The sequence below is a fragment of the Schistocerca serialis genome, chromosome 2 (assembly GCF_023864345.2).
Source record: "Schistocerca serialis cubense isolate TAMUIC-IGC-003099 chromosome 2, iqSchSeri2.2, whole genome shotgun sequence".
Taxonomy (NCBI): domain Eukaryota; kingdom Metazoa; phylum Arthropoda; class Insecta; order Orthoptera; family Acrididae; genus Schistocerca; species Schistocerca serialis.
In genome coordinates this window covers 1009343587-1009364578 of record NC_064639.1, presented here as the reverse complement: position 1 = coordinate 1009364578, position 20992 = coordinate 1009343587, and the positions used below count along the sequence as shown (strand labels likewise).

The 20992-nt window shown below is 43.4% G+C and overlaps 1 protein-coding gene across 1 annotated transcript in view; it reads left to right on the top strand.

Moving 5' to 3' along the window:
• LOC126458425 (uncharacterized) overlaps positions 1 to 10352 on the top strand; it is a 43415-nt gene extending 33063 nt beyond the window's left edge. The window contains exon 3 of the mRNA XM_050095462.1: positions 9472 to 10352. Coding sequence (XP_049951419.1) covers positions 9472 to 9698 — 227 coding nt within the window. The 3' untranslated portion in view covers positions 9699 to 10352. The remainder of the gene's footprint in view (positions 1 to 9471) is intronic.
• Positions 10353 to 20992: the final 10640 nt, after the last annotated feature.

Below are 20992 nucleotides of genomic sequence, written 5' to 3'. Positions count from 1 at the left end.
TTCCCGAGGGCATGCAGCTTTACTGTATGATTAAATGATGATGGCGTCCTCTTGGGTAAAATATTCCGGAGGTAAAATAGTCCCCATTCGGATCTCCGGGCGGGGACTACTCAAGAGGATGTCGTTATCAGGAGAAAGAAAACTGGCGTTCTACGAATCGGAGCGTGGAATGTCAGATCCCTTAATCGGGCAGGTAGGTTAGAATATTTAAAAATGGAAATGGATATGTTAAAGTCAGATATAGTGGGAATTAGTGAAGTTCGGTGGCAGGAGGAACAAGACTTCTGGTCAGGCGAATACAGGGTTATAAATACAAAGTCAAATAGGGGTAATGCAGGAGTAGGTTTAATAATGAATAGGAAAATAGGAATGCGGGTAAGCTACTACAAACAGCATAGTGAACGCATTATTGTGGCCAAGATAGATACGAAGCCCACACCTACTACAGTAGTACAAGTTTATGTGCCAACTAGCTCTGCAGATGACGAAGAAATTGAAGAAATGTATGATGAAATAAAAGAAATTATTCAGATAGTGAAGGGAGACGAAAATTTAATAGTCATGGGTGACTGGAATTCGAGTGTAGGAAAAGGGAGAGAAGGAAACGTAGTAGGTGAATATGGATTGGGGCTAAGAAATGAGAGAGGAAGCCGCCTGGTAGAATTTTGCACAGAGCACAACTTAATCATAGCTAACACTTGGTTTAAGAATCATGATAGAAGGTTGTATACATGGAAGAACCCTGGAGATACTAAAAGGTATCAGATAGATTATATAATGGTAAGACAGAGATTTAGGAACCAGGTTTTAAATTGTAAGACATTTCCATGGGCAGATGTGGACTCTGACCACAATCTATTGGTTATGAACTGCAGATTAAAATTGAAGAAACTGCAAAAAGGTGGCAATTTAAGGAGATGGGACCTGGATAAACTGAAAGAACCAGAGGTTGTACAGAGTTTCAGGGAGAGCATAAGGGAACAATTCACAGGAATGGGGGAAAGAAATACAGTAGAAGAAGAATGGGTAGCTTTGAGGGATGAAGTAGTGAAGGCAGCAGATGATCAAGTAGGTAAAAAGACGAGGGCTAGTAGAAATCCTTGGGTAACAGAAGAAATATTGAATTTAATTGATGAAAGGAGAAAATATAAAAATGCAGTAAATGAAGCAGGCAAAAAGGAATACAAACGTCTCAAAAATGAGATCGACAGGAAGTGCAAAATGGCTAAGCAGGGATGGCTAGAGGACAAATGTAAGGATGTAGAGGCTTATCTCACTAGGGGTAAGATAGATACTGCCTACAGGAAAATTAAAGAGACCTTTGGAGATATGAGAACCACTTGTATGAACATCAAGAGCTCAGATGGAAACTCAGTTCTAAGCAAAGAAGGGAAAGCAGAAAGGTGGAAGGAGTATATTGAGGGCCTATACAAGGGTGATGTACTTGAGGACAGTATTATGGAAATGGAAGAGGATGTAGATCAAGATGAAATGGGAGATACGATAATGCGTGAAGAGTTTGACAGAGCACTGAAAGACCTGAGTCGAAACAAGGCCCCCGGAGTAGACAACATTCCATTGGAACTACTAATGCCTTGGGGAGCCAGTCCTGACAAAACTCAACCATCTGGTGAGCAAGATGTATGAAACAGGCGAAATAACCTCAGACTTCAAGAAGAATATAATAATTCCAATCCCAAAGAAAGCACGTGCTGACAGATGTGAAAATTACCGAACAATCAGTTTAATAAGCCACAGCTGCAAAATACTAACACGAATTCTTTACAGACGAATGGAAAAACTAGTAGAAGCCGACCTCGGGGAAGATCAGTTTGGATTCCGTAGAAATACTGGAACACGTGAGGCAGTACTGACCTTACGACTTATCTTAGAAGAAAGATTAAGGAAAGGCAAACCTACGTTTCTAGCATTTGTAGACTTAGAGAAAGCTTTTGGCAATGTTGACTGGAATACTCTCTTTCAAATTCTAAAGGTGGCAGGGGTAAAATACAGGGAGCGAAAGGCTATTTACAATTTGTACAGAAACCAGGTGGCAGTTATAAGAGTCGCGGGACATGAAAGGGAAGCAGTGTTTGGGAAGGGAGTAAGACAGGGTTGTAGCATATCCCCGATGTTATTCAATCTGTATATTGAACAAGCAGTAAAGGAAACAAATGAAAAATTCGGAGTAGGTATTAAAATCCATGGAGAAGAAATAAAAACTTTGAGGTTCGCCGATGATATTGTAATTCTGTCAGAGACAGCAAAGGACTTGGAAGAGCAGTTGAATGGAATGGATGGTGTCTTGAAGGGAGGATATAAGATGAACATCAACAAAAGCAAAACGAGAATAATGAAATGTAGTCGAATTAAGTCGGGTGATGTGGAGGGTATTAGATTAGGAAATGAGGCACTTAAAGTAGTAAAGGAGTTTTGCTATTTGGGGAGCAAAATAACTGATGATGGTCGAAGTAGAGAGGATATAAAATGTAGGCTGGCAATGGCAAGGAAAGCGTTTCTGAAGAAGAGGAATTTGTTAACATCGAGTATAGATTTAAGTGTCAGGAAGTGATTTCTGAAAGTATTCGTATGGAGTGTAGCCATGCATGGAAGTGAAACAAGGACGATAAATAGTTTGGACAAGAAGAGAATAGAAGCTTTCGAAATGTGCTGCTACAGAAGAATGCTGAAGATTAGATGGGTAGATCACATAACTAATGAGGAAGTATTGAATAGGATTGGGGAGAAGAGAAGTTTGTGGCACAAATTGACCAGAAGAAGGGATCGGTTGGTAGGACATGTTCTGAGGCATCAAGGGATCACCAATTTAGTATTGGAGGGCAGCGCGGAGGGTAAAAATCGTAGGGGGAGACCAAGAGATGAATACACTCAGCAGATTCAGAAGGATGTAGGTTGCAGTAGGTACTGGGAGATGAAGATGCTTGCACAGGACAGAGTAGCATGGAGAGCTGCGTCAAACCAGTCTCAGGACTGAAGACCACAACAACAACAAGCCAGTGCCGATTTTCTCAACTGCTAGCAGCACCAGTAAAAGTGTCGAGTTGTTGCGCACAAGCTTTTATTTTCGTTGGATAACATACGAACAACAAAAATAGATACAACAACCACATTACACGATGTGCACTGAGGTCACTCAAGTCATTAGTTAGCGACTTGCACATATACAGATAGCGGTAGTATTGCGTACACAAGGGATAAAAGGTCGTTGCGGAGCTGTCATTTGTACTCAGGTGATTCAAGTGAAAAGGTTTCCGAAGTGATTAATGCCGCACGACAGGAATTAAAGGGCTCTGAACGCGAAGTGATTTTGGAGCCAGGCGCATGGAACGCACCATTTCGGAAACCGTTTGGCAGTTCAATATTCCGAGATCAACAGCGTCAGGAGCGTGCCAAGAATACCACATTTCAGACGTTAACGCTCACCACGGACAACGCAGTGACCGATGGCCTTCACTTACCGACCAGGAGCGGCAGCATTTGCGTACAGTTGTCTGTGCTAACAGACTAGCAACAATGCGTGAAACAACCACATAAATCAACGCAACATTCGACGACGGTATCCGTTAGGACAGTGCGGCAACATTTGGTGTTATTGGGCTATGGAAGCAGACTACCGACTCGAGCTCCTTTGCTAACAGCACGACATTGCCTCCAGCGCCTCTCCTGGGCTCGAAATCATATAGTTGGACTGTAGGCTACTGGAAAATCGTGGCCTGGTCATATGATTTCCGATTTTAATTTGCAAGAGCTGATGGTAGAGTCTGAATGTGCCGAGACCCCAAGAAGCCATGGATCCAAGTTGTCAACAAAACACCGTGCAAGCTGGTGGTGGCTCCATAATGGTGTGGGCTGTGTTTACACGGGATGGACCGAGTCCTCTTGTCCATGTGAACAGATGATTGACTGGAAATTGTTATGATCGGACCATTCATGACATTCAGACATTCATGACTTCATGTTCCCAAACAACGATGGAAGTTTTGTGGATGACAGTGCTTGATGTCACCAAGCGACAATTGTCCGCGATTGGTTCGAGAAACATTCTGGACAAATCGGGCGAATAATTTGGCCATCCACTTCACCCAACATGAATCCCATCTAACATTTATGGGACATAATGGATAGGACATTTAGTGCTCAAAATCGTATACCGGCAACACTTTTGCAATTATGGACTGCTATAGAGGCAGCATGGCTAAATATGTCTGCTGGGGACTTCCAACGACTTGTTGAGCCCATGCCACGTCGAGTTGCTGCACTATGCTGGGCAAAAGGAGGCGACCCGTTTCGATGGTATCGTACGACTTTTGTCACTTCACTGTAAAATAAGTAATTCCTAAAAAACGCCACACTTCCCCTGATCACGACCGCATTACCTGTCGACACATGTAAGAATGCCTCCTCTCCTATATACACGCCCTTCCAACCCTAGTTACTATCCCGACGATGATAACACCTAAGAGAATGCCACCTCTCTTACCTAAAAGCCATTTCCGCTACCAGTAACTTCCGCCTCCATGACTACTACCTCACCATCCTATCCGTCCTATCCCGTTAACTAACGCAATAAAATCTTTTGAACTACCCCTCGACCGGTAACTTACAATGGAAGCCCTATCTACAAACGATCCAACAGAGGGCCCACAGTAGACTAAAAGTACGAAAACTACTAATTGGGCGAACTTGGGGATTACGCTCCGCCGCTGTCCTCCACACTGACAAAACATTGAGGCAACCCATACATCCCTACGTAAATGCTGGATGGACATCCATTTCACCTACGTTCTATCAGTCCATTCCAATTCTCTAGTGTCGTGCACTCAGCCTTGCTTTCTGCATCCGTTTTCCTTCGCCCACATTGACCCTTTTCATCTTATCATATTCCCACCACTCTTCACTCATACTGAACACCTTCAGACTACCTAATTCATCCAAAACTCGATTCCATTAATCCTCTTTTCTTCCCCCCTGATTTCTTTCCTTGTACATTGCCGCGGCAATACCGACACATTCCACCAACCTACCACCTGTACACTCTTTACATCCTCTCCCAACGACATTCCAACCCTCTCCCTCTTCCAGAAAATGGTCTCTGTCCCGACATTTATCCATCATACCAATTATAATAACCACCCCACCCATTCTACCTCATCAGGGCTCCTTAACCTCCCCATCTTCCCCTACCCCTTCTTCCCAGCTTTACCACTTTTCCTTACCTTTTTCTCCCATTCATATTATATCCTTAACGATACCCCAACTACTTCGTTCCTGTCTCCCCAACATCCATTCCTTATCCATCGATATCACCCATCAATCGTCTGTGCTTATACTCACACCATCCTACCTTACCGAACACCTAACCCTTTCCTCTCCAATGGTAGGCTATTTCTCCTATGGGAGGTCTTTGAACTTTCAGTGACAGCGTAGTGCTTCAAAAGTGTTTCAAATGGCTCTGAGCCCTGTGTGACTTAACATCTGAGGTCGTCAGTCCCCCCCCCCCCCCCCCTAGAACTTAGAACTACTTAAACCTAACAGCACACACATCCATGCCCGAGGCAGGATTCCAACCTGCGACCGTAGCAGTCATGCGGTTCCGGACTGAAGCGCCTAGAACCGCGCGGCCACCGCGGCCAGCGGTAGTGCTTCAGTATCAAGGTCACAGTGTTACATATCGTGTTTCAAATGTTTTGAATGTATTCCTATTGTTCTCTTTTTGCCTTTTACTATTCCTATTTTAAAATTAACAACGGCGAAAATCAACTTTCTTTCATACAAAATCTTCATTGAATTTATCTTAACATATTTTAAAATCACTTGTAAATATTTCGCCTTTTAATTTATTGTCTTATTGTCTTTGTGTATGCTACATATCCTTTGGCTGAAGAGTGGATTGGCTATACCTCTGACTGCCCACCCCACCCACATAAGGCGAGGGAGTTTTAAATAATAATAACGGAAAAAAGGATGTGTGGCAACAAGATTCTATTCTCACACAGGACAAAGTGGTTTTTAAGCATGGAATACAATCACCGACGCAACTGTAAGCAATGTAACAGAAATAGCTATATGAAAAGTGTAACGATTTCAAATAAATGGTTTACCTTTTTACTTCGTTGCTGTACAGACATTTGAAAATGGTGACGGACAGATCTTGTATAAAGAATTCGACAGCCTGCGTTGGATAGTTGAAACTATTTTATCGCCCAGAAATTACTTTGAGGAAATGAAGCCCCACATGAAGAAACTAAGCGATCATGTTTTTGGTTTCGTTTCTTTTTATTTTGTCTCGCTTCATCTTTGAACACCCAAATAGTTGATTGTTGTTTAGTTCCCAGTTCCTAAGAGTGTGTCAAAGTTTCGTCTCCAGACGCAACATTGTGCGCGTATTTTGTATGTCCTCGATTGAATTTTTTGAGTATTTCCTTATCTCACTGAAAAAGAGCCTGTTGTCTAGCTGTAGTCTAATTCGGAGGACTCTATCGGTAATTTTTTTTTCCGCAGCTGAATATTCACGCAGAATTGAATGTATCGCAGTCTTCGATATGCCTAGTATACGTTCATCTCGCCGCAAGCCATATCCTCTCTACGTATGTTGCACACAACATCAACGTTTTTGGAACAAAATCTAATTTTGGTCGAACTTCGCAAAATTCGTCTCCGGTAAAAGTACGAAAACGATGAAATACTGCAGACCAATTGCAACAGTATTTTCTGTAGACGATTGATTGCCAAACGTTTAATGAAGTGATTTGGGCCATTGTGTTAGTGAGGAATTCACAAAAATCTTAAAAAAAAACGGCCAAAGAAAACCTAAAGACGAAATTTCCATGTCTCTCACCTAAATGTTTCTTTAAACGCTAACTTTGCGAAGTACGCGCCCACATTCTCAGGACCCATTGTTTAATAAACAGGAAATGACAAATTTTTTAAAAGCAGTGTTGTCACACTTCAGTAGTGCCATCTAGTAGTCGTTTCTAAAAACTTAAAAGCCGGCTCTATACAAGAGCAGTTATCCAATTTCTTCGCACAGAAGGTGTGCATGCTTCATAAATTAATCGCAGAATGAAAGAGATGTACAGAGAGCAATGTCTCGCATGTGCACTACATTCCAGTGATGTCAGCGTTATGAGGCGGGCCGTGTAAAAATCAAGGTCATGCCACGCTCTGGGCAAGTGCACGGTGTCACCACCACCACCACGACTTCAGTTGTGGAGGCAATCATAAGGACGAATCAACAGATCACCACAGGCCTTCCGTATACACCTCCCGTCCCCCACGCGCATCCTCTATGACCTGATTCCTTTCCCCCCATCTGCTCCTTTTTCTCAACATATCCGAATCCTTACACCTGCCACTGACTTTATCCCCCCTCCCAATCCCCTGGTTGCTCCTCTTCTCTCCAACCCTCACCCGAACCCCCATCTGCTGCCACGCCTTCACCGTTGTGTCCCCCCTACTCTCCACCTATACTCCCCTAATCTCCTTCCCCAAGGTAGCTTTTGTCAAGTCCCTCTCCCAGATGATGCCCTCTCTCCCTCCATTTATCCCTCCTATCAACTCTGATCCTCACCTCCCCCTCCCTCCCTCTGTGCTTTGCCCTGGCTCCCTCTCCCCCCCCCTTCCATCCTGTTCTTCTCCGCCTACCCTCTCTTTGACTCCTTTCTCTCTGCTGAGTCCTTTTTCTTTCCCCTCCATTGCTTTCCCATCTCATGTCCTCCCTGCCACATTTTTTTCTGTGTCCTCTCCCTCCACCGGCTCCTCCCTATTTTTTTCTTTTCCTCTCCTCCCTCCCTTCTCTTTTCCCCCTCATCTCTCTGAGTCCTCCCCCCCCCCCCCCCAGTCTGCTTTTGTACTCTATCGTGCAGTGTTTTCTTTGAGTGCTCAGTGCTTTGTGTCCCCCTTTTTAAGTGATGTGAACAGAAACCAGACTGTTGCTGTGTTTTTTAATTGTGCCTATGTGTTTCAATCAACATTGCCCAACCTTTGTTTTTTATATTTTCTTCGCAACTTTTCACCATGTTCGTTTTCTCACCTGTTTTTATTGTTATATCTCCTGATTATCTTTTTTAACTTTATCTGTAGACTGCAGAGCGGCGTATTACGCTGCTGCCAGCCCCCCCCCCCTCTTTCCCGTCTGGGGGGAGGGGGGAGAGGGGAGAATCGAAATACAACAAAGGAAAAAAAAGGATCACCACAGGTGACACTGTTGTTAAACTGGCGATAAGCAGAGGAACTGTACATCACATAAAATCCACATGAAGCTTCGTTATTTCAAAGTTCATGCATAATCGATGCCGAAGCATCTTTCAGAGACTCAAAAGACGGCGAGAAGGGTGCTTGCCTAAAATATCTGTTGAAAAACGTGAATTTCATTGCTCAGATTTCGGATGTGACGAAACGTGTTGTCACCACTTCGATCCTGCCTTCAGACAGATGAGCATGAGGTGACAGCATATTGGTTCCCCTCAACCAAAAAACGCCCACTGTCCAGATACCGGAGAAGTGATGCTCAATTTCTTTCTCAATGAAAAAGCATCTCTGCTCATCGGCTGGCTACCACTGGGTGCAACAGTTAACGCTGAGCAGTATTGCAACACGTTCCTGAGGCTCACAGAGGCCATCAGTAACAATAACAGGAGCAAGCTCTCGAATGGGCAGTCTTTCTCGAGGATAACGGTAGCCCACACAAGTGACTAAGAAGATTCTCGAGCTCTTTCAGAAATTACTATCGAAGGTCCTGGAATATCCTCCTTACAGCCCAGATATCTCCCCATGTGAATAACATATCTTCGGCCCCTTAAAACAATCTCTGTAAGGTCAGAGGTTCACGTTTGACAAGGAAGTACAGTACACCGTGGAGAACTGGACCGTCAGCAACCCAGGAATTTCTCTACTGACGCCATCCACTGCCTTCCTACGCAATGGGATCAGTGTATCTATGTCAGTGGGAATTATGTGTAGTTGCACTGTTCTACACGAATTGTAATTATAATACTGTTATTAATATTTGTTTACATATAATTTTTTCACCTGGGCACACATTATAACTTCACTATTTGTAAACTAAGTCCCATACAGCCATGGTACATTTAGAATCCACCAAACGTAACACGGACTTAGAGACGCAGCTTCTACATTACTGCCTAATAACTATTGTTGTTATTCATTGCTCTGACAGCCATCTAAAGCTGTTTACATAGAGCGAGTTTCAATTTGTGAGGAGTTGGTTCCAGTTAACTCAAAGACACCATGTCTGGAAATTCGTTTTTTTAAAAAAGTGAAACAACCCAATTTTTGAAACTTAATAAGTACAACCAAATTATAAACAAAAACCTCCTAACAACCATTGCTATTCCTCGCGGACTATTGTTGGCTTTAATATTGGACAAATACTGTAATATGTATTTGCATGAGGAATTTCAAGTGCTAAAATTCTACTTTTATTTGCAGATTATGAGGACAACAAACTGTACATCCAGCGGGCGTGCGCTGTGGAAAGCGAAGTGATAGATGCTTGCTCATTTAAATACTTGGTGACGCAGTTTAAAAACTCGGAAATCGTCGACTGCGAAATCTGTACAGCCAATTACTGCAACAATGGCTACAAAAACAGCAACCAACTCCTCCTCTCCTGCTTGTCGTTATTGTTTTCTTTCTTAGTTTCATACCTGTGGTGATAAACTGATAAATCTCTGTCCTGTAAATAAAGACTGTCTTCTTTGTGATGTCACAAACTTTCAAGACTGAAGAGGCATAGTGATAAGTTTTAAATAGGTCATTCTACATATCAAATATTCAATGCGATGTGTTGTCAACCGATTTCGACTGACATTTTGAAACTAGCATCTTGTAATGCACCACACAGAATGTCAAACGGTATAAAATTTAATCTCAATCAGTCCAGTGCTTGCAGCCAACCGTCTGTTATCACAGGCGAAGTAAGCCTTGAATCTGTACACATGCGAGATGAAGTACAGTATGTCATGTGCTAAATAAGAGCATTAGAGTGGTACAATGGATACTATATTCCGTCTGATATTACATGTTATATGGCCGTAGACAATACATTAACGCATAACATCAGTCTCACTTAAAAACTACATATCAGTTATGCTTCAACGTATAACATATTAACTGAAATCGGTCGACAACACTTTACAATAAAGATTTCACAATCAGATGTGATTTATTATGTTTGAGTAGCGTTACGTCTACAAAACATATGATAAAAAGCATGAAGTAGGATATTTAACAGTGTTTTGGAACGATATGATGTTTTCCATGATTTTATATACTCAATAAAGTGTGATACAAATGTGTACATCCCTAAAGATGTTTTAATAATTTATAATCAAAGGATCAAAGAGCATAAGCGACATTGCAGGTTGGGGCAGGTGGAGAAATCGGCCGTGGCAGAGCACGCACTGAATGAGACCGACCACGTAATAAAATTCGCCGACACGGAAGTTCTGGCTGTAGAAATACAAAAACACGCGAACAGTTTGAACAAGAAAGAGGAAAGCCTTAAGGTAAACGGATCCTGGCTTCCCGTACTGCAGCGAACGACCGTCGCAGGTAGCAAGAGGAGAACCGCACCGGAAATGACCGCGGAGAAGCCCTTGGACGTTGGCGCGCCAGGTACATATACATTAGTCTGGGCCCGCGAGCTCGGCTCCAGTTCACCACCGACAACGGAGGGTGAAGCTTTGACAATGCCAGCAACTCGTGCTGGCGAAACGTCAGAAAAATCATTAGATGAACGTCGGCCGAAGAACCCGAGACAGAAGCCAATAGGCAGTTTGTCAATATACATATGATATTTCGCAAATAAGGGTGGTGATGTCTACTGCATCATTAGTTGCAACTTCAGCCTTGAGGCGGTAGCGCATTATTGTCGCTTCACAATGTTAGTTCTCGTTACACTCACTGACATTCTCTACGACATGGCTCTCTACTCATGAGAGCAGACAAATGCTTTAATTTTTGTCAGCTGTTACAATGTAGAGCCATTACAGAAGAAATTACATGGTTGGCAGTTTACTGTTTATCTTCGTAATGATACTTGTATCGTTACATATTGCGATGTTTTCTTAAAAGCTGCATGAAAGTGTTTAACAAAACTCGACAAACGTTTGAAAGATGAAGTAATATGTGGATTTCATAAATGTATTTTCTGTTTTGCTGTATAAAACGTTTAATGACATTTTATAGCTGGAAGAGTGTACAAACATTATCTTGCTGAAAGTGTGCAGTCAAGATCATTATAATTAATAATTAATAAAAATTTTATTTACAGAGATTATTTAAATGCGTTCTAATGTTAAATATAATAAAATATAAAATTCTTATTCGAGAAATAAGCCTGGAAAATGAGTGGAAATTGTATTTAGCTCAGCAACATGTGGCCGTATATGAATGTTTGAATTAAATAATGAGTAAGTTTTTGTTAATATATGAATTTTTATTTTCTGTTATGTGAGCGCAATTTCGAAGAAGCAATTGTGGGAATCCGCAATTACATAGGTCCCACAAGAAATATACTATTTTCTAATAAATGGGAGTCTAGGAAACGTTTTCCAAAAGGTTTTCCAGACCGTAAGTATCAATTTCCTTTTACGTTTAGAAAAATGGGATTGGGTACTCAAAAGTTAATAACCTTGAATACAGTAAAAATGATAATTCATTGAACTGAACTGAACAATGACTGCAGTGCTATACCGTTTAAAGTTTTAAGTGATGACCGTTTTTACAAACCTTACTGGACCATGAACCACACTAGGATTTAGAAAGATAAAATTCTGAAGAAGACAAGGATTGACTGAGCCAACAGGAAATCGCTACACTCCAAAATCTCGTAAGAAGGCGTTGGTATGGTGATAGGGTTGGCTTAAGTGGTGGTAGTAACACCTGCAGTACATAAGAGAATACTTTTCTATTAACTGTGGGAGAAGAATGTCTAGCACTGAAAGACATAAACGGTATACCAACCACGATCTGTTTGGATAGACAAAAGAAATCTCGTATGGGCTAAACCAGTGCTTTGATCTACTGAAATAGATAGTGAAACTGGCAGCCTGAAGGGAAAGTTCAGTTCTCTCAACCTTACTGTTTCTTTTCTCTGGAATGGTGGAGGAGAAGTACTTAGTTACTCTTATAAACAAATACTGTTGGTTCAATATTATGCCGTCTATTTCTACCGTCGTAAGGAAACAGTGATACCAAGAGGACGAGTAGTGCTCTCATGGTTGATGCGTCAACACTGCACTTGATTCATGGAGCAACACCATAACATTAGTTTAGCCTCTATTAAGATTAATTCAGTCTTCCATATGCCCACTGTTTGCAGGTGCTGATCTTTTTCCGAGATAAATTTGAAATTCCTCACATATACAAGCACATTCGAGATAAAATTAGTCGCCTCCAGGAATCATCACGCAAACACCGTGCAACATCACATCCACACAACAGACTCACTTTGACGAGAAAGAGAGCCCATAAGTTTGTTCAGGTACGACATATCCAGCAGGAGCCAGTGGTTAGATAATCTCGAGCTACTGAATTGCCACTTTTCACCCACTGGTCCCAACAGATCCAGAAATTTTCTATGGTTGTTACATGCGTATCTGAAAGAACTGACACTGTTCACGATGCACAGCTGTACGAAAGAATTCGAACTATTTCGTACAGCTGTGGACCATCAAGAGCGTCCATTCTTTCAGGCATGCCTGTAAGTCTGCGTATATGCAGACTGAAAGGAGGAATAAAAATTTGTACCAAGGCCAGGATTCGAACGCTGGTCCGCTGCTCACTAGGCAGATACTCTGACCACTACGCCACCCTGGCACAGTGGCTTCGTGCAACTACACGGACTACCCTAGCAGCCTATCTTCTCAATCCAAATTCCCCTTCATGCCTCAGCCCGTTTGATTGATGCATGTAAGTATTACAAGCCTAGGTTAGCACACAATGATAACAACACTGGTTTCGATTCCTCGCTGTCTCATCCTCCCTGTTGCAGGAATCTGAGTAATATTGCTTACAGTAGAGGAGGGATTCAGTGGACTAAAATATGTGGACGGTGTGACATATGGCAGTTTGGGTAGGTCGATGGATCGCACATGGATAGCCAAAGGGGGTAAGGCGACCCTAGCAATAAGCAAAATTGTTTCCAGAATGAGATTTTCAGTCTGCAGCGGAGTGTGCGCTGATATGAAACTTCCTGGCAGATTAAAACTGTGTGCCGGACCGAGATTCAAACTCGGGACCTTTGCCTTGAGTCGTGCTTGCGTAGCTCAGATGGTAGAGCACTTGCCCGCGACAGGCAAACGTCCCGAGTTCGAGTCTCTGTCCAGCACACAGTTTTAATCTGCCAGGAAGTTTCAATAAGCAAGAAATTTTTATATGTCAGTATGCGGTAGTAGATTTATACCTAATACAGCTGATGTCAAGGAACTCGCATTCAGCGAATTAATTTAGAATCTTCGGTGGATTTAAGGACTGGAGATTTAGCGGCCTAGTCTAGGTGCTATACTGTGCCTGATTGCTCGTTAAACATGAATGTTGTTATCTTGGAAGGCGGGAGTGTACACAGCATACAGTTCATGATGATGTAGAAGAAAGATCAACACTAGGTCACAAAGAATACAGAAATAAACTTCCTGGTTCTTGCCCCCAGTAACCTGAATGAGTGGACCCAAGTTTTAGTACGAAAAACACCCCTAAAACATCACATAACAACCTCCAGACTGGACGATATCCTTCACACACCGAGGGTTAACTGCATTATTAGTCCGTCACTGAACTCGAAGCCTTGCATCATAAAAAAGAAGAAAAGAAAGAAAATCGCTATTCATCAGACCATACCACTTGCCTCCAGCAATATGCTATCCAGTTTCTGTGTTATTTAGCCCGCTGAAGGTGTGCAACATTGTGTGCTGCTGTGGTCAAAGTGCTCGTGCGAGATACCCTGCTGCAGATGTCCATTCCAAGCAGACTTCCTCGCAATGTTCGCACAAAGACTTCTTTATGTGGACTTACATTCACTGACAGCAGCAGTCCCTTTCGGGTTCCAAATCGATTCTCACCGAAAAGGCATGACATTCGTCTCATGTCCCTGTTGGTTAGAATCTTTTACTATCAGAAATCTGACACTGTGTTATACAGCTGTGGATGGTGCACACTGAGGAGACAAAGAACAGTCCACACTGATAATTAACATATCGGGCAATTTCATTCACGGTGTATTCACGACCAAACGCGACAGCTCGTTTCTGCTACTCTGTCACATCTTCAAGTCGACACATCTTACTGCACCGATTCCTTGTAACCGACTGACAGATGCACACCATTTCACTGCCATGACTTAAGTGTGTCAGCACTGGGAATCACGTGACTGCTTTGTACCAGTTCTACGCCATCCACAGTTCTTCAATGAGATCTGTGAGCCCTTTTAAGGGGGAGATTAATATTTTAGTTGGAGAGTGTTTTATGCGGTCGTGCAACATAAGTGAGACCACCGACTATGTTCGACGTCAGCGTGCAATAACCACTCACAGGAGGCAGGTGGTAGCACTAGCAGTGAAGAGTATATATGAAGCTTATCGAGGGGATTCGGAAAATGTGCAGTAGTCGAAACAATGAGTGAACGGGGTGATTTATTTGATGTTCGAGAGGATGTGATCATTGGCTTTCGGGCCCAGAGTAGAAGCATTTCCGAATCTGCTAAGTCTGTAAATTGTTCGCGAGCCACAAAGGTTGAAGTATAGCATGCGTTGAAAATTACACAACCCAAAAACGGATTCGAGGCAACTTTGGTGCACTGCGGGCCGTAGACGACAGGGGTGAACGACACCTGCGAAGATGTGTATGGGCGCATTGACATGCAACTGCTGAGTAACACACCACCCAGATCAACCAAGGGGCTACCAACAGTGTCTCTTCAACGACCGTTCAGCGAACGTTGCAGCATATGGACCTCCACAGCAGGCGCGTGGTCCTTGCACCCGTGCTAAATGCTCTCCATCGGCGACGACGGCTGGAATTTTCAAGCCAATACCGCATCTGGACGTCCACTGATTGGCGACAGGCGGCCTTTTCAGATGAATCACACTTTATGCTCCATTGGACAGATGCAGTTGGCCTGTACGGCGTGGAACATCTGAAAGCAAATATCCCTCAACAATCGTCGGGAGGTTCACGCCGGAGGAGGGCGCACTGTGATCTGAGAAATACACTACTCGCCATTAAAATTGCTACACCAAGAAGAAATACAGATGATGAACGGGTATTCATTGGACAAACATGTTATACTAGAACTGACATGTGATTACATTTTCACGCAGTTTGGGTGCATAGATCCTGAGAAATCAGTACCCAGAACAACCACCTCTGGCTGTAATAACGGCCTTGATACGCCTGGGAATTGAGTCAAACAGAGCTTGGATGGCGTGTACAGGTACAGCTGCCCATGCAGCTTCAACACGATACCACGGTTCATCAAGAGTATTGACTGGCATATTGTGACGAGCCAGTTGCTCGACCACCATTGACCAGACGTTTTCAGTTGGTGAAAGAGCTGGAGAATGTGCTGGTCAGGGCAGCAGTCGAACATTTTCTGTATCCAGAAAGGCCCGTACAGGACCTGCAACATGCAGTCGTGCATTATCCTGCTGAAATGTAGGGTTTCGCAGGGATCGAATGAAGGGTGGAGCCACGGGTCGTAACACATCTGAAATGTAACGTCCACTGTTCAAAGTGCCGTCAATGCGAACAAGAGGTGACCGATACGTGTAACCAATGGCACCTCATACCACCAAGGCGGGTGATACGCCAGTATGGCGATGACGAATACACGCTTCCAATGTGCGTTCACCGCGATGTCGCCAAACACGGATGCGACCATCATGATGCTGTAAACAGAAGCTGGATTCATCCGAAAAAATGACGTTTTGCCATTCGTGCACCCAGGTTCGTTGTTGAGTACACCATCGCAGGCGCTCCTGTCTGTGATGCTGCGTCAAGGGTAACCGCAGCCACGGTCTCCGAGCTGATAGTCCATGCTGCTGCAAACGTCGTCGAACTGTTGGTGTAGATGGTTGTCTTGCAAACGTCCCCATCTATTGACTCAGGGATCGAGTCGTGGCTGCACGATGCGTTACAGCCATGCGGATAGGATGGCTGTCATCTCGACTGCTAGTGATAGAGGCCGTTGGGATCCAGCACGGCGTTCCGTATTACCCTCCTGAACCCACCGATTCCATATTCTGCTAACAGTCATTGGATCTCGACGAACGCGAGCAGCAATGTCGCGATACGATAAAACCCAATCGCGATAGGCTACAATACGACATTTATCAAAGTCGAAAACGTGACGGTACGTATTTCTCCTCCTTACACGAGGCATCACAACAACGTTTCACCAGGCAACGCCGGTCAACTGCTGTTTGTGTATGAGAAATCGGGTGGAGACTTTCCTCATGTCAGCACGTTGTAGGTGTCGCCACCGGCGCCAACCTTGTGTGAATGCTCTGAAAAGCTAATCATTTGCATATCATAGCATCTTCTTCCTGTCGGTTAAATTTCGCGTCTGTAACACGTCATCTTCGTGGTGTAGCAATTTTAATGGCCAGTAGTGTACTTTTGTTGTATTCCCTGGGTGAGCTCGTCGTTCGGGAAGGCGCAGTGGGTCAACACCATGTCCACTCCTACATGCAGTTTTGTTTTCCTCTGCGTGATTGCATCTATCAGCAGGACATTGCAAAGTGTCACACAGCTTGTAGTGTACGTGAGTGGCTCGAAGAGCACCAGGATGAGTCCAAACTTAGGCTTGCGCGGCCATTGTCACAGTCAATAAAATTCTTCTGGGTTTGGGACCACATTGTCAGTTATTGCACCCTGAGGAAGGCGTCTCGCAATAGTCGCCGAAACGTCGGAGTTTTATACTTGACAATGCGGTCCCAAACCCAGAAGAATTTTATTGACAGCACCAGGATGAGTTTACCAACACTCTTGAGCACCAAACTCCTCGGAATTAAACCCAATCTAGAATCTGTGGTACCACCCCGATCGGACTGTTCGCGACCTGGTCCTCAACTGAGAAACCCAAAGCAGTTGGCCACGGCACTGGGGTCGCCATGGCTCCACGTCCCTGCAGGTACCTTCTTAAAACTGATTGGCTCTGTTCCCGCACGTCTCGCAGCGGCCCGAGCTGCAAAAGGCGATTACTCAGGTTTTTAACAGGTGCTCATATTAATGTCACTGGACAGTGTATTTCCATTTTAGAAAACACCTGGCCTTTAACAGTAGCCTCATACGGACAATGGTGAAGTAAAACACGTCACTGGTAAAAATATGAGGATCGTAACAGGGAAAAGCAATAAAATGATGTACACTGACCATCAAAAATGTGGTGCACGCAGAAGGGGAGGAGGAAACGAAATGAAACTTCACGGGTTGACAAAGTGAGTGATGTTACAAAGAACTTGGCAATGCGAGCCAATTTAACACTATGACGTTACACCCCTGTAGTCTTGATGCATGCACTGACTCGGCAAAGAAGTGTCTCATAAAGCTGTGTATCCTCTCCTGAGGCACGCTGGCCAACATCTGCTATAACTGGTCCTTGATCCCCTCTATACTGATACTGGATGGAGTCTTACGCCTGAGCTCTTCCAACATAGGTTTTATCTGGGTCCAATAAGGGTGTCCTGTTAGCCACGCGAGTACTTCATCATCATGCCAAAAGTTCATAGCGACAAGTGCAAAATTTGGTCGATCAATGTCGTGTTGGAAAACGGTACAACGATACGGTTGCATGGCAGGTAACACATGAGGGTGCATGATGTCAGTGACATACCGTTGTGCCATCAGAGAACTCTCAATCACTATCAGTCGTGTCCTGACGCCGTACGCCATAACTCCCAAATTCATGCCCCAGGAGTAACACCACTCTGCCTTCCCGGAACGTTGAAAGAATGGAACCTCCGTCCAGGTCGCCGCCATACTCGATGACCGTGGTCATCTAGGGTAATGCAAAGTCACGATTCAGCGCTGGATAAATGCGACACCATACATCAGCAGCCAATGCTTCCCGATCATAGCACCAGTTCAAACGTAGCTGTTTCTGCTGTGGTATTAACTGCAGCCTAACAATGGGACGGCAACACCCTAATCCAGCTGTTACTAGTCTCCGACCAATGGAATGGGACGATACAAAATGCTTCAGAAAGTCCATTAGCTGTTCTCGGATGGCAGGCATAGATGTGAATGGGTCAAGATGTGCTTGGTGTACAATACGACCATTCTCCCTTGAGATGGTAGACGTAGGCAGGAACACTGATGACAAATATGCCTGCCCCCACTTTCTCATGCAGTCCAATATTGAGCCACTGTTACATACAAATACCCCACAAACTTGGATTTTGCACGATTCAACCAGCCGGCCGAACGGAGGCCCACGATGAGGTCCCTTTCAAACTCGTCAGGTGCTGGGGCTGTTGCACACCAGTATGGAGCACCTTCGTGTCCTTGACAGTGATCACATCTCACTCTGCTCGCACCTTTTAAATACTTCAGCAGGCTTATTGATAACACAAAACACGAACAACACTAATGCACTCTGGTGGCCGGCCGACTGTCACAGAGAATTGCAATTCTAATCATTCACATACCTGCAAATGGTGTGTACGTGTACGAAGTTATGACCATGTCTTTTGCGTGCTTCAGTCTTTTTATCAGGCTGTTATCTTTGGAAATATTTCAGTTTCTGCCTCTTGTGGGAAAGGGATTGAGGGTGCGTCATTTTTGAAACGAAATGAAGACCGTACTCATCATATCGTAAAGGTAATAATTTATGCCAGTCGACTACAAATGTGTAGCTGCAAATTGGCCTGACCCTGTCCAGTATAAGTTGTGATGTGATAGTACCTCATGGCCATAAGATGGGCTAAGTCGCTAGTCCAGTCCTCTCATGATACTCGCATCGGTGAGAAAGTCGTCGCTTTAGGCAACAGATGGGTAACAATACACACACAACACACACGGAGATATGAAAAAGAAATGCTTGTGGTGATCCGGGCTACAAATTTTCTAACCTTCCTCTCATACGGTTTTTTAAGGTGTTGTAACAGCTTGTAATATTAGCTGTTGGTTTCTAAAAGTTGTGGGAAGTTACAGTTTCAACGCCTGTATAAAAAGGGAAATCTCTGCAGGGGTGGCTAGCATAGTTTCATGTACGCCCAACAACAGCCCCCCCCCCCCTTGTTGGTGGAAGTAGCTATGAGATACGTATCTCTTGTAAAACTCATGAGCCCACCATTACTGCACGAGTTGATTTGGAAATTTGTGTTAAGTTCCATGGGACCAAGCTGCTGAGGTCGTCGGTCCATAAGCTTACAAACTACTTAAACTAACTTACGCTAAGGACACCACATACACCCATGCCCGAGGGAGGACTCGAACATCCGACGGGGCAGAGACGGGCGAACCGTGAAAAGGCTCCTCAGCCCGCACGGCTACCCAGTTCGGCTGCACGAATTGATCTAAAATATTCCTGGTACATGGAACTTTACTAAAAAAATTCAGGATCTTAAACACTGCTTTGCCACGATATTAAGGCAGAATTCTCTACTTTTATGACGTTTTACGTAGGCATTCGCCATCGGGCGGCCACTAGTGAATTTCTATACAACACTGAGAAAATCGCGCGGTAAGTTAGGGGGCATAGCCCACCTTAAGGGGCTCCGGAAAGGCTCAAAATCATGAAAAGTTGAATTTTACTTTTTTGCGTTTTCTGAATCTGCAGACTATTACCTTATAATAGATATATAATTTATTCAATTCCGAAGACTACAACTATTTTTAAATTTTTTTTGAAATGTGTTCTACATAGGCGTGACCCACTGTGGCGCTGTTAAACTGCTGTCAAATGGTGTTATTATTAACGTCCGTGTTCATCAGGTACATTTTAGTGATGTGAGATAAAGTATGTGTTGTGACTAACCTGTGATGGTTCAATATATATCGCTGGTGTGACTGTCGATTGTTTCATGTTTATTTACTCTGTCGTTATCTCGAAAATATTCGTAATTAATTCTGTTTCTTGAGTCTCTGTTTTGTTGAAGTATAATAATGAGTAAAAGTAAAGTTATTAGAAATCCTCTGAAGGCTTTTAAGAAAAGGAGAAATGTTGGAAAGCCAAAGGTATGTGTTATTACTGTAAACAATAAAGACGATAACCAAGTGAGTGAACCTAACCTCTCAAGTACACCTGCCCATAGCAGTCAAAGTGGGAAAGAAAATACTTCACAGAAGAAGCTTGGTTCAATGAGTGAAAACTATGAATGTTTTATGGGCGAATCGGATGTGAATGAAATATTTGATATGTCGGTTCTCAAAGGAATTTTTTCAAACTGTGTAAGATGTATTCATTGTAGTGAAGTTGGTCTGGAACTCTCCATAATAAAGCACGTAGGACTTGCTAGTGAAATACAACTGAAATGTGATAAGTGTTCATACATGACCACCTTTTGGAACAGTGTTGCAGTAACTGCAACTGAAGAAAATGGTAGCAAAATCTACGAACACAACAACGAGCGATGCTTGCTTTAGACAAGGAACGCCTTCGAGCTGCAGACAGGGCTGTAAAGAGTCTAGAAATACAAGCAAGAGTAAACAGGAGGAGGAACAAGAGGAAGCTGGAGGAGGAGTTTGCAGAGGATGAAGATAATCCATCCTATGGACCTGGAATGCACTAAAAAGTTAATCCAATCTTTGTCGCTCGATTCCCAAAACTTTTATTTTCTCATACTAATTATATGTTTTCTAAGGATCTTCCAAACATATTTGTTTCAAACTTTCAGTAAATGTTACACAGTACCTTCTGCATAATTTAACACAGCCTTTTTCCAAAAAACGGTATATTTTTGAATATATAAATAAAAAATTGCAAAAAAATGTTGTGAATTTTCATTAC